We start from the raw sequence: 14701 nt of genomic DNA, 5'->3' as shown, positions 1-14701 counted from the left end.
CATACGTACTTTTTTTTAAGATACTCGCATATTGACGCGCACACAGCATGGAACAGAACCAAATTAATTGGAAATATAACAGTTTTCTAAAATGAATAAATAATTAGTCTTAAGGAGCCGATCGCAGGATGTTGTGCGGAAAATATGTCTTATATGTGTGTACACATATATAAGTAAATTCACGTTTTTCACGTGTGTTTTTCGAATTGAATAAACTTCATGAGTCTGAGAAGATCCTCAATTTAATATTGATTGTTAAAATCCACGCTGTCGTAATAAGCGGTTAATACAGTATCAGAAACATCTTAATAGTTGTACGAAGTATTGCGAGACAAACTCCAAGTGCCTCGGTGGCCTAACAGGGAAGGCGACGGCCCGGAAAGCCCGAGATTCCAGGTTCGACTCCTAGCTGAGGAGTTTTTTTTGCAATATTTTAAATTAGGGGGGGTATTCGGGGTCTGTCATATATGAGATGCAAAACGAGCATCCTATATGAATTTAAGAATTGAAATTTCAATTCGAAAAACACACGTGAAAAACGTGAATTTACTTATATATGTGTACACACATATAAGACATATTTTCCGCACAACATCCTGCGAACGGCTCCTTAAGACTAATTATTTATTCATTTATTAAGTTTAATAAACTTCATGAGCCTGAGGAGATCCTCAATTTAATATTGATTGTTATAACAGTTTTCTTTACTATCAGTTACCACATAACGGAAGAGTAAAAGTTTAGATATTAGAACTACGAGAGGACGCTAAAAGCAGTATATGCAAAAATGAATCGTGTTCTTTTGAGACGTGTTGTTCTATCTTGCATATCATACTCCATGATGTACACCATGATCATAACTGTCTCTGATTGAGAATTTGGAGCACAGAGTCTTTGTGCATCGTTTTTTTTCTCAGAAAAAGTGCTGTCAATTGACAAAATTCAATAAAATGAATATCACTTCAGCAGGTAAGTCACCGAATAATTGTCTGTTTTTTTTTTAAATATAAGTTATTGGTGTGAAAATGTATATATACCGTATATATATTTTAAGTTTTGAATGATGATTTGCAAATCATGTGAGACTTAACCTTATGAAATACTTTGTACGAGAAAACCAACTTCTGAAAGTGTCCAAAAAGCCGAACAAGAAGCTAAAAGAATGTTACTAACATAAAAGCCACTTTTTCTAAGAAAAAAATAACAATTTTTTTTTGTAAAAATTCAGCAAAAAAGATATACATTATTCTCATTATGTTATTATTTATTGTGTCTTTGCATTCAATATTTACCATATAACTATGTTCTCTGAAGTAATAACTTTAATTTTACAATGTTTGCAGCTGGTATAATCTCTTTGTTAGAAGAACCAATGCCTGAATTAAAAGTATTTGCTTTAAAAAAATTGAACATGATAGTTGACGAGTTCTGGCCTGAGATTTCTGAAGCAATAGAAAAAATGTATGTATATACAATAAAATTAACAATTTTACTTTTAATAGTTATTTTATGTTTAATTTTTTTACTGTTTTTTTGTTTTTTTTTGTTTTTATTAATATTATTATACCTCTTGCAGTGAGATTTTGCATGAGGATAAAGGGTTTCAACAACATGAACTGGCTGCTCTGGTTGCCAGTAAAGTATATTATCATTTGGGAAGTTTTGAGGATTCTCTGACTTATGCCCTTGGAGCAGGAGAATTGTTTGATGTCAATGCTAGAAATGAATATGTTGATACTACTATTGGTAATTTTTGTGAATATGGAATAATAATTAGTTTCTGGAGACTTAAGTTATTGAAGTATTTAATTATATTTTCAGCTAAATGTATTGATTATTACACTCAACAACGTGTGTTGGAGGCAGAGGGAAAACTTGCTCCGGGTAGTAAAAGCATTGATCCTAGGTTAGAAGGAATAGTGAATCGAATGTTTCAACGCTGCTTGGATGACAATCAGTATCGTCAAGCCTTGGGTCTTGCTTTGGAGACACGCAGAATGGATATTTTTGAGGCAGCTATTATGCAGTCTGTGAGTAGAATTTATTAATTTTTTACTGATTTATATGTTTTATATATATTGTATGTAATATTTTGTATATGTTGTATATGTTTATTTTGTATTTTTCGGATATATTATTCTACATATGCATTCTCTTTTATACATACTGATTAACGTACCAATTTAATTATAAATTTTGTTCTTTTTCTTTCTAGGATGATGTGAGTGGAATGCTGTCATATGCCTTCCAGGTTGCAATGAGCCTCATCCAAAATCGCGGTTTTCGTAATACAGTGCTTCGTTGCCTTGTCAATCTTTATAGGAATCTTGATACTCCTGACTATGTCAATATGTGTCAGTGTCTGATCTTCTTGGATGATCCATTAGCTGTGGCAGAGCTCCTAGATCGACTGAGCAAGGGTTCGAATGACTGCGTGTTAATGGCCTATCAGATTGCTTTTGACTTGTACGAATCCGCGACTCAACAGTTCCTCGGCCGTGTCATGCAGGCGCTACGAGCCACCGCGCCTATTCCGGGAGCGCTTATGGTTAAACCGGTGATAAAGCCAGCTACCGATATCACGGTCAAAGCTACCGAAGTCAGCACGGAATCTGCAGCAAACACGGAGACTGATGAAACAACTACCACTACTACTCCTGATACAGAAGAAAAGACTCAACGCAGCGTCGAAAGTTTGGTGCGTGTTACTCGACACATAAAAATTTTTAACAAAAATTTATATTGAATATAATAGTATTTTTTTAACATGGTCAATATTAATATAATAGATTTCGTCTTAAAAAATGTTTTTTTATTTTCTAGAACGCGGAGGAGAGAGAACAGCAAGAACGCGTGGACGCTTTATCCAGCATTCTGGGCGGCGAAGTGTCCATTGATCTGCATTTGCAGTTCTTAATTCGCAGCAATCATACAGACATGCTGATTCTGAAGAACACTAAGGACGCTATACGTGTATCAATATGTCACACTGCCACCGTAATCGCAAACGCTTTCATGCATTCCGGGACGACAAGCGATCAATTCTTAAGGTATAACATATATGTATTTTCATACTTTATTTTTATATACAAAATAATTTTGAAAATTGTTTGATATTTAAAATATTTGGAAATTATTTTGAGTTTGTAAGTTTTCTTGTAAATTTTACTTAATACAGTTTAGAAGTCTTTTTGTTAAAAAAAAAACGAAATACGCAATAAGTTACATTAATCTTGCAGTATTTTTTTTTTAAGTTTGTGAAAACATTTTACAATTTAGAGACAACTTGGAGTGGTTGGCTAGAGCGACTAATTGGGCAAAATTGACCGCAACAGCTTCTCTGGGAGTAATTCATCGAGGACATGAGCAAGAAGCTTTGGCTCTTATGCAATCTTACTTGCCAAGAGATTCCGGCGCCGCTGGTGCCGGATACTCGGAAGGCGGTGGTTTGTATGCTTTGGGGCTCATACATGCTAATCACGGAGCGGCCATTACAGATTATCTTTTGGGCCAGTTAAAAGATGCTCAAAACGAAGTACGTTATATTTCCATAAAACATTTTATTATGTATTAATAACACGTTAATGCAAAACAATGCAATTAAACAATTAATTCTATTGTTATTTTTCTCGTATCAAAACATTAAGAAATGTTTTATATTCATTATCGCATTTTATAAATTAGTTATATATAAAGTCCAATAAATAATATAAATTAGTTATAAATAAATTAGTTATATGTATAAAGTATCCAATAAACTTGTTGCAGATGGTTCGTCACGGTGGCTGTCTCGGTCTTGGACTGGCTGCAATGGGCTCTCATAGACAAGATGTTTATGAGCAACTAAAATTCAATTTATATCAAGACGACGCTGTGACTGGCGAAGCAGCTGGAATCGCCATGGGTATGGTTATGCTAGGATCCAAATCCACTCAAGCTATTGAAGATATGGTTGCGGTAAGTTTAAAATTCTAAAAAGAGCGTCTCTAGTATGATCTATAATCTAGTATAATTAAGTTTAAAAAAAGATTGAAGAAAATGATCGCGATTGCAATTGGCAACTCTTTCCGTCTTCTAATCTTTTAATATTCTAATAATATCATCATGATTTATGTGATTAATAGTTTCTATAATACATATAAGCTTAAATAAAATAATTTTTTTATTTAAGAGATAGCATTAATTGCCTTAGACAAATGTTAGTGTTGAAATAGTGATATGAATATAAAAACACCATACAATAACATAATATATTTGCAATATTCCGTACAAAACTGAATAAATAGTAAAACCGAAGAGAAATAGCAATATTACACCACCGCCACGATCTCGCGATTATCGGAAATAAATAGTCACTCAGAATAACTTTAGTCTCTCGTTTTATTACAAACAACAAGAAACTCGGAATAAAATTGTATTACCGATACTGTATTTTATTCCGAGTTTCTTGTCGTTTGTAATAAAACAAGACTAAAGTAATTCCGAGTGACTATTTATTTCCGAAAATCGCGAGATCGCAACGGTGGTGTAACAATATAATAATAAACAAATAATAATAATAATAATAATACCAAATATTATGCTACTGCATCCAAGTGCGAAAGGTGGTTTGCTGGAAGTTTCTAGATAATATGTTCCGTATGCACTGAAAGTCACAAAAATAATAATAAGTAACTTAACATTTCAGTCAATTTATCGGAGAAAATCTTTGTAGAAGAGATTTGATATTTGTACACACAATTACGAAGCAAGTTATATTTTTGTTTAAAAAACTTGAAAAAAAGAAGATTAAAAAAGTAATATTATTATTTTTTCGCGCGAGACAAGCAACTCTCCTGATAAACAATAAAAAATATAAGTTATTTGGCTTTAATATGAGTTAAGAAACAGTTTTTACTTTCGATCAAGCGACGGTCCGCCCATGAAGACATTTCCTGCGCGAAAACCAGTGGGATTTTTGATAGATTCGGCATAGTATTTATAAGACCTCGAATGAGAACAACTGATCTCTACAAATCAATCAACTTATTAATTATTAAGTCGATAAATATGATATATGATAGATGATTGTCTATAAATTTCATTTACTTATAACACTGCATCCCGGTTGTTGTTTGCCACCGTTCGGATAAAAGTCGGCACGGCCAATTGGTTCTTCTATACCTAGGAAAGCGGTGTTTGTGTGAATAACGTGTACTGTAACCGCATCCGATTTATCCACTCTCTCTCCCGGTCCTTTGGAATCAAAGGAGAATTTCGCAGGATCTAATGCTGCGGATTAGAACTTTGGTTCAATCTTTTCTCTTTGAAATAATCAACAACAAAGGAATTATATAATCTTTAAATAAATTGTAACGAAAAAAATCGAATTAAAAAATTTTTTTTCTAAATTTGTTTATTATATACTACTAGTATTTATTAGGTTTAGTAAATTGAATTTTTATTTCTTTAACGATTTTATTATCGAACTTACCTAACAATTCACTAATTTCTTTGTTTGCGAAACGAGCAGCAAGACCAACAAGATGTGCTCCCAGAGAATGTCCTATCATTTTGGTCTTGGCAGGATCCAAATCCGCGTCTTGTATCAGAAAATCTAAAAAACGAGCCACGTGTTTTGCCACAATGGGTATACTTTTTGCGACTTTCCAATACCACCAATTTCCAGCTACTTCACGCCAGTCGATCAGAATGATGTTGTAATCGCCAACGCTAAAATAAGCTGAAAAATATCAAACAAAAAACACAATAGAAAAAAAAAAAAATAATAATACAGATTAACTAACAGAATAAGAGGCATAAAGATAATTTATAAAATTTAGGGATTTACAAAATTCACATTATAAATTTGAATGTAATAGTAAATTTAAATTAAAAAATAACGAAAGTAAAACAAAAGTAGAAAGAAAAATAAAGATTGTACCGTATCGATCTGAAAAAGAATACAAGAATATTGAATACGCTAAAATTACTAATGTAAATCAACAAAGAAATTTAGGCATACGCCTAAGTAATCTTTACCATCTCGAATTAGAATGGCAGATTCAGAATCTGTATCTCCTCGCCAACCATGAGTGACCAAACGAGTAGGACGTTCGGGATTCCAATAACTATTCTTTATACTTTCTAAATCATCGATAAATATTTGCTGTCCAACTTGTGAATTATTTCTAAAAAAAAAGAAGAGTAATAGTATTATGTATTATGTTTGGTATAGATTCTTTTTTATACAATAACTTTGATACGTATTCCCCACACATACTGAGTATACAGAAGAAAAGTGGTTTTAAGAACGGATTCGGTAATCTCGTCGATATCTTGCTGCGTAAGTGTGGGTTCTTCAATTTCGACCATATACGTGTAACCATGGTCATCGGCGAGAATTGTGTAGTTTGTCGAAGAAGCGGCGAGAATCGTGTAGTTTGTCGAAGAAGCGGCGAGAGATATCAACAAAGTATGATAAAAAACTATCAACAAAAAGCACTCATTGATCCAAAAATCTTCAAGAGATAAAAATAAATAACAGTATTGGCCATTTGTAGGTCACTGATTCGAAAATACTTGTTTGACCTATGAGAGAATATTAAATTTATTTCTTTTTTAATAAACAAGTTTCCAGCTGCTCAACATCGTCAAATAGGATTCTATATTTTTAATGTGATGACGAGAATAAACTCGCTTATACAGCGAGCGTTTACTAACTTTTGCCACTATATATAGAGATAATATTTTTTTTTAATACACAATTTTGCAAGTTTAAAGACACTTTTCTTTTCACAGAAAAACGCGTATACGTATCTAAATACAGAACTAAGAATAGTTTTTGTTTCAAAAATGAGCGGTAAAACCTTGTCTAAGAGTAATCTTGCGTAGCACGAAAATGCAACTGCAAAATCAAGAAATAAGTTCTCTCTTAAATATAAAACAACTTTCGAACGCAATTGTCTTTCACGTACTTGATCGGATTATCGGCGCCGAGGTCATTTCTATGAAAGATGAATATAGGAACAACGTTGTTTTTTAACTTTTTGCACTGAAAGTCAATGGCTTTTTTATAACTTCATCGAAAACAATTATGAATTTATAGCTAACATTAATTAATTATGCGTCAATCGCTTTGAAACAATTAATCGATCGAGAAGAGTATATGTTTTTTTTTATGATCACACATAATCGTACATTGATATATTTTTGCTTATCAGATGGATTACGCTTGTGTTAACAATCTTATAAGTACTTGCGTTTTAGTTGTAATACTTGTGTTTTGAATTATTTTTAATTTTTATTTTTATAGAATTTTAGTTAGAAAACAAAGATAGTGTTTTGACCTTAGTGCCGTATTTCCGTATTTTACAGGTGAGGAAGTGGGATTCGGCGTTGTGTAAATTTAACGACCTTTGTACGAGAGATAGCTTTATTTTGCTAACTTCTTCATTTGACTTCAAGGCGACAACAACTGCTGCTAACTGAGTAGAAGACAGGGTTGTAACTTAATTCTAGGGACAAGCAGTTGTTCAATAATACGCGGCGCCGGCTTGTACAGATAGTAAAGATATGATGATTTTGCAAAAATTTCGTTACACGCTATTCACACGTTGAACCAGCGCTTTTTTTAATCGAATTTTCGCGAAGCATTGACGCGCGTTTAATTTGAATTTTTCTCGGGCAAAAATAGCAGCCCTGCATATGCGGGTCCAAAACAAAAGACCTGACTTTTGTAATTGCTAGCTAAGGTTGCAAGCAACAGAAGGTCGATGCTAAACGAATCATAACTTGTTACTAGTCGGCCGACTTAATCAAATTATCTGTTACGGCTTCCATAATGTATCTCAGCAGCTGTGATTTAAGTAACATATATAGATATATCTCGATCTTGCAAAAAGCTTTCAGTGCGCATCCAATGCGAATCTGCGCTAAATGAATGAAAATTATTCGATCTTATAAAAGTATGAGGTTTTACGTACTCAAACAATTAATGCAGAAAGTATTAGTAGGTTTAATTACACGAAAAGAATACTTGTGCTTGAAAAATTATTTTCTCAAATGCGTTATTGCGAGGAAGGTTTTGTTTTACAGAATAACACATTACAATATCTCTCAATCTGAATAGAATAGAATCACTTTTAAACAAAATAACATTTTTAAAATTTTATTACATTTGTCTATTAGTAGTTAAATAAAATACATTACGTAAAATATCTGCGAATTTATACGTAAACAACTTCTTCGTTATAAAAATTTTATTTTTGTTATAAAAAAGTAAGATATTATTGCTAAAGTATTATTGACATTTGCCGTAAAAAGACTCTCTTTTCGCCGCTTAACGTTTATGGGTTCAATTATCGGTCGCGTTTTATGAGGCTTTTCGCTTTTTCAGTACGCTCAAGAAACGCAGCATGAAAAGATACTGCGTGGTCTGGCGGTCGGTATCGCCTTTACGATGTACGGCCGTCTCGAGGAGGCCGATCCCTTGGTGACGTCCCTATGCGCTGATAAAGATCCGATCCTACGAAGGAGCGGCATGTATACTCTAGCGATGGCTTATTGTGGCACAGGAAACAATCAAGCCATCCGAAAGCTTTTACACGTTGCTGTAAGTACCGATTCACAAAACTACTGTATAATAGATATCGTAGTTTGTTTTGCTATTGTAGCAGATTGTTTTTGTTGTATTTGTTTAGTTTTATTTTTATTTTACTATTTTGTATTTTATTATCTCTCATTTATTTTATTTTAGTGGTAGTTTATATTGATAGCTCGGTCTCTCTAATAGATATCGTAGTTGTTTTGCTATTGTAGCAGATTGTTTTTGTGTTGTATTTGTTTAGTTTTATTTTTATTCTACTATTTTGTATTTTATTATCTCTCATTTATTTTATTTTAGTGGTAGTTTATATTGATAGCTCGGTCTCTCTTTCTCGTGTGCGTATCTATATGTGTATATACATATATATATTTTTTTTAGTTTTCTCTACTATCATAGTAGTTCGCACAGATTATATTTTTATTGCTGATTTTATTTATTTTATCAATTTTTCTCTAAACTTAACTTCAAAAATTTAATAAAATAACTTATTTTGGAATAGATTGCATTTTGTGCAAATACATAGATTTATTTATAAACTGCTTGATTTGGTTTTTAATTGTTTACCGACTATGTTCACTCTGAAAGACAAATAATTGCAAAAAAAGATTTTTTCCAAAGAAATACATTTTTTTAACAACAGCATTTTTTCTCTGTTCTATCAGGTCTCTGATGTTAATGATGATGTTCGACGAGCTGCAGTTACTGGTTTGGGTTTCCTGTTATTCCGGTGAGTACATATGTGTATATATATATATATGTGTGTATGTGTGTATAAAATCTTTTCTAAAGTTTTCTAATTCCTATATATGTCGGCGTTGCTACAAAACTCTAAAGACTGTTTACTTTTTCTGTGTTTGTGACCTAATATTTGTTGACAAAACAATATGGTTTAAACTATTTATTTTGTCGACAAAAAACCAGCTTGTTTCTCAAATAATGTCGAAGTTGAACCTTGAATACGAAAAAAACTCGATATCATTTCCAGTATGTTTGACATTAATCGATTTTCTTGAAAAAGAATCGGTTGGTTGAAGAATAATTTATCGGTGTCAAAACAAGTTACATATTACTTGTAGAACAAGTATCGATCAACACGTTTTTTTTGTATGGTATTATAAAACTGGAAGTCTCTCAAAATGGTTTACCAATTTAATTTTGTATATTTTAAATTAGAATTTAAAATTGATAATTATTTTGTCTTCGCGGTGACGTTTGAATATATAAATAATAAAATATTTTATCGATTTGATCTTCGGTCGTAAACCGATTATAAAATAGTCAAATTGAAATGCAACAATAATTTACTGAAAATAATATTTATCTCTGCCTTTCAAAAATTATCAGTAGATTAATTCTGACAGGTATCTCTTTTTTATATCATTTTTGAGCATTAGAGTTGTTAAGTGCGTTTTAACGATTTGCATTTGAACAATCTAAGGACATGCGCGACGTGGTAATGAGAAAAAGTAATATTAGCAAATCAATTTAAACAGTTGTCGACAGCTGCGATTGTTAACAGGAGACAACAAACGCGAAAATATACGCATACATCACAATGCGCGCGCGTAAATTTGCTTTTCTCTCGCAATCTGTTTAAACTCGAAATGAGTCGGAACAAATTTCATTACAAACGCTTCTATATACTCTTTCTTTTTATACGATACAAAGTTTTCTTGTTGAATAACAATAGATATATCTAAGAGTTACAAAAAGACGAAAATTTTCTTTGAAGATAAATAAATATCGGCCTTTTAATTAATTTGAACCTAGATTAAATAACATTGCGTGCAAAAGACAATTTCTTTGTAAAAAAAAAACGGAATAACGAAGATTCATTGTTTGTTCGCGAATATGAGGTTTATTAGATTTTCGCGAAACAGTGGATATTTTCGTCGATATAAAAGCGAATGAGAAAAAAAAAGGATCTGGTGTGCGGAATCTGGGACACGTGTGCCACACGGGTCGCGCTTACTCGGGCTTCTCTCTTATTGTTCGCATGCATCTCTTCTGTTAATTTTGGATGATGCGATACGAAAAAAAGGAGAAAAATTTGCTTCTTTTTTCACTTGTTCTTTTTTCTTTACGGTTTTCATTTCTTCTATTCCCGAGATCTCTTTTCTCGTCGCTCGCAATGAATAGACCGACCTATTGAATAAGTTATACACCGCAAACTGCACCACGCCCCATTTCTCCGCATTCAAAGTGCAATTTCAGAGAGATTGAATCCTTATAACTGAATGCAAACTTGAATCTGATACTGTACGTCTTATGAACTTAGAGTGCTCATGATTCTCTCTTGTGGTTTTCAAATTTGGACTTGACTTCAAATATATCGATGACATTGTTTATAATTTATATGTGCAGGTTTGAAGTTATAAGTACAATTTTTTGAAAAAATTAATCAAAAACTCTTAATTAATCAATTTTTTAAACGTTCTTTTTAATAAATAAATATCCAGTATATATGTGGACAGTGAAATTTTGGTAAAAACACGTCGTAGTATCTTCGTCAATTATGTTTTAATATTTTATTAAGTTTATGATTGCGATTGGAATTGATAATTTTAACATATTGTAATTATTAATTGCAAGAAAACAAATTCTTTTTACTAAAATGTATGTTTTATGCATTTACTTTAGCTCTGTTTTGTTATCGGAGTATTAATTATCATTGTTAAGCGAACAATATTGGCATTATAATTATTAATTATTGGCGTGACTTATTTTGTGCATTATTTACGAGCGTAGCAATCAGTGTAGTAAACGATGCGCATCTCTCGATGAGTGGATAGGCACACGCTTTGGACAAAGCGCGTAATTGAATGTGCTCAATGAACGCGCGATGTCTGGAATTTGCGATGTAATCGTCAACGCGGTTATGGCAATGGCTAATATCTGCAGTTGATCGCTATTTATCCATTCGAACGAATGCGTACACCATTATTGATTGCGAAACAAGTTGTTGTGGCCAGCAAACGTTACCGGCTTTATTTTAATAATTTCCATTTTTTGCATATATTTATTACATTACGTTTTACGTAAATCACGTCGCGCTTGTCCTCGAAAACATAAATGTAAAATGTCACAAAACAGATAAATACTGTTAATTGCATACAGTACGCAATTAGTGTGGAAGTCGAATTGTTTATTTTGTATAAAATTGTAACGAGACAGAGTTTGCAATAGAAAAAAATGTTAAATAATTTAAATAGAGATAAATATTTGTATATTAAAAATGTATGTACACACAGGATGTGTAATATACTTGAAAATGTAATTTAATGGATAAAGCGCGTCGAAAACTATAAAGCGATAGGAATAAAATTGGGTGCAGAAAAAAACTTCAAATTACTTTACAAGAAAAGAAATAAATTTAATTTGGTCCTTTTAGCGAATAAACTGAACTGAGGCGGAAAATCTTAAGAGGAAAAATTTAATTTTGAAGCGATTAATATTTTTCTTTTTTTTTAGAACTTTGCAAAATTATTAATTGCATTGAGTTTACGCTGACAAGAATATCTCGATCTCATAAAGTTCGGAGAATCTTAGAAAATATTTTTCTTCGACTTTCCGAGACTCACCGAGCAATTAAATTCCAATGTTCAAACACCTGCATCAAGAATCAATAAAATATCATCGTTAGTATAAAGGTTTTACCATACAGATATTTATCGATGTGTGTGTGTGTGTGTGTGTGTGTGTAATGAGAAAGCAAATTAAAAGAAATGAGATATATCGAATATGTCAAAATATTGATAATAATTAATTAAAAAATTATCAGAGAGATTACATTTTAAAATAATACATTTTAAAATAATACATATAATGAGGAATGAAAATTTGTGTTAAATTTATGGATAGGATCCGCCGGAAATTGAGATAATAAATAATAGCAATAAACTTGAACGAACGTGTGCTACTTGCGATCCATTAATCTTGATTTTAATCAATGTTCTAATCATGACTGGTATGTAAATTAATTTTGGGAAAACGAAGAACTTGGAAGGATAAGAAGGAGATTTGTAGGAGTAACGTGAGCAGATTCACCAACCACAAGTCGTCAACGTCTCATGACGAGAAATGATTTGCTATATGTGTGTGCGTGCTAATTTAAATTCAGTTGAATAATTCGATTGGGTGAATAAAAAGTGAGAAGTATGTGAGGAAATTACGCGATATCGTGGAAAAAAAAATTAATGATTCCCTATGCGGAAATATTTTTATAAAATGTTTTCTATATAATTAAAAAACATTTTTCTCAGGCCAGCAAATGAGAAAACTGAGATATGATTATCGAGAAGATGCGCATCAGAGTGATGAGCGTGATGTTTCTCATTAACGTCTTGTCAGTAATGTTTTTAAAATTTTACTAATAATTTTGCGAGAGCTGAGGAGATGTTTTTATTTAGAAAAAATTTTCACTTTTTTAAATTTAGTTTGTATGAAAAACGGGTTCTCGTGTTAAGACTTAGTATTCACCGAAGTTGGGAACTTGATCGTTGACGTCTGAGGAGAAATCTGCAGAGTAGAATTTAGTAAACTTCGCCCGGAACTACGAGCTAATGTTGTTAATATTTATTTCTACGTTGCAGTATTTTGTCTGTCGTAAATAATACGCTTTAATACGTCGTATTTTATTGCAAGTACACTCGTTAATTGAAAAAAGTTTATTGCGCAAATGTGTGTCGGAAAAACGCTCGTCTCTTTCGCTACTTTGTGTTGTCGATTTTTTTGCAAGTTTATTACTTTATTTTCCCGAAGTAAATTAACGTGTCTGAATGAAAATTATATTACTGTCCACAATGTTAGACTAATGAATTTATTACAGTTCTTTCTTGCGCGTGTGCAACTGCAGCTGTCGGTTTTCCATTCTTTCTTTTCGTATTTTTGTGCATCTATTTCCAGCTCTGTGTTATTTACATGATTTCTGATTTTTCAAGAAAAGAATTTCTCCAAATTGAAAACTTTTAACATTTAATTCAACAGTAGATGTAATTTTAGACTTAAACAAAAAACTCTTTCCTTTTAAACTTTAAATTCTTTAATGGCTTCACGCATCAATAAATTGAAAATATATTGGTTTAATTTTAGATGACGAGATCTCTCTTTTTTTTTAAGTGTACAAGGGTTATAAAGAAAGAAATGTATTAATTGAATCTATACCATGAGGTTTGTGAAAATTGTTTTGTATATCGAGATCTACACCTTTTTTTTTCTATTATTGTCTATTTTGTTGTCATGCGGACTATATATTTTCTGTACACAAGTGCTATATGTATCTCTTTGATGCATCACTGCCTGAAAATACACTTCGCAAGTCAAGTGTATCAAGATGCGTGTAACCGCAAAACGCAGAACGTCACGTTTCTCTCTCTCTCTCTCTCTCTCTCTCTCTCCCTCTCTCTCTCTCTTTCTCTCTCTTTGTCTTTCTCTAAACCAAATATTTTCTATCGAAATTTTAATTTTGTAAAAATCGATTATTTCTCTTTCACTCACCTTCCGGATACTTTCCAGAGATTGCCTTGACTTTTGTAAGAGTTCTTAGAGAACTTAATTAACGTCAACTCGAACTTGCCTGCTCATCTTCTTTGTGTTTCATTTGTAACCGCTTTGCGTTCGATTTATTTTTCCGATGTTTGCCAAACACTTGACGCATTTCTGCCATTCGAAATAGAAAAACACGAGCATGGCGTAATTACTTTTTTTTTCTTTTTTTTTTTTTTTTTTTTTAATAATTTGTTTGTCTATGCTGTGTGTTTATTTAAAATATTGCGGAGTTAATATAATTACAACAATGTATTATTTAATATAATGTCGGTTTGGTGTTGATGCTTCTTGGTGATCGATTCTTACCAGAAGCAAGAGTAGAAACTTTGAGTGCCGTTTAAGGATTAATGGGGAACTCAGCCTACGGGGAGTTGCGACGATTAGACTTCGTCTTCGACGAGAAACGCGGACTAATTGTGCAGATTACCAATTACGTCAATTCCGCGGAAGACCTTGCATTTACTGTTTCCACTTAGTGCTCGAACCAGAGAAATTTATAACAACGACAAAACACAAACTAACAGATGAATAACTCAGACAAAACAAATTTGGTGCTTAGACACATTT

General features: G+C 32.2%; 1 protein-coding gene across 1 annotated transcript in view; it reads left to right on the top strand.

Moving 5' to 3' along the window:
* Positions 1–828: 828 nt before the first annotated feature.
* LOC109858375 (26S proteasome non-ATPase regulatory subunit 1) overlaps positions 829–14701 on the top strand; it is a 28486-nt gene continuing 14613 nt past the window's right edge. The window contains exons 1-10 of the mRNA XM_020435535.1: positions 829–969; positions 1344–1461; positions 1577–1746; positions 1822–2030; positions 2216–2698; positions 2824–3050; positions 3280–3535; positions 3769–3957; positions 8378–8593; positions 9250–9314. Of these exons, the coding sequence (XP_020291124.1) occupies positions 951–969; positions 1344–1461; positions 1577–1746; positions 1822–2030; positions 2216–2698; positions 2824–3050; positions 3280–3535; positions 3769–3957; positions 8378–8593; positions 9250–9314 (1952 nt within the window). The 5' untranslated portion in view covers positions 829–950. The remainder of the gene's footprint in view (positions 970–1343; positions 1462–1576; positions 1747–1821; positions 2031–2215; positions 2699–2823; positions 3051–3279; positions 3536–3768; positions 3958–8377; positions 8594–9249; positions 9315–14701) is intronic.

Source organism: Pseudomyrmex gracilis, unplaced genomic scaffold (assembly GCF_002006095.1).
Source record: "Pseudomyrmex gracilis isolate BER0280 unplaced genomic scaffold, ASM200609v1 scaffold_201, whole genome shotgun sequence".
NCBI classification, from domain to species: domain Eukaryota; kingdom Metazoa; phylum Arthropoda; class Insecta; order Hymenoptera; family Formicidae; genus Pseudomyrmex; species Pseudomyrmex gracilis.
The sequence above is the reverse complement of the archived record's forward strand: the minus strand, read 5'-3'. Positions and strand labels throughout refer to the sequence as shown.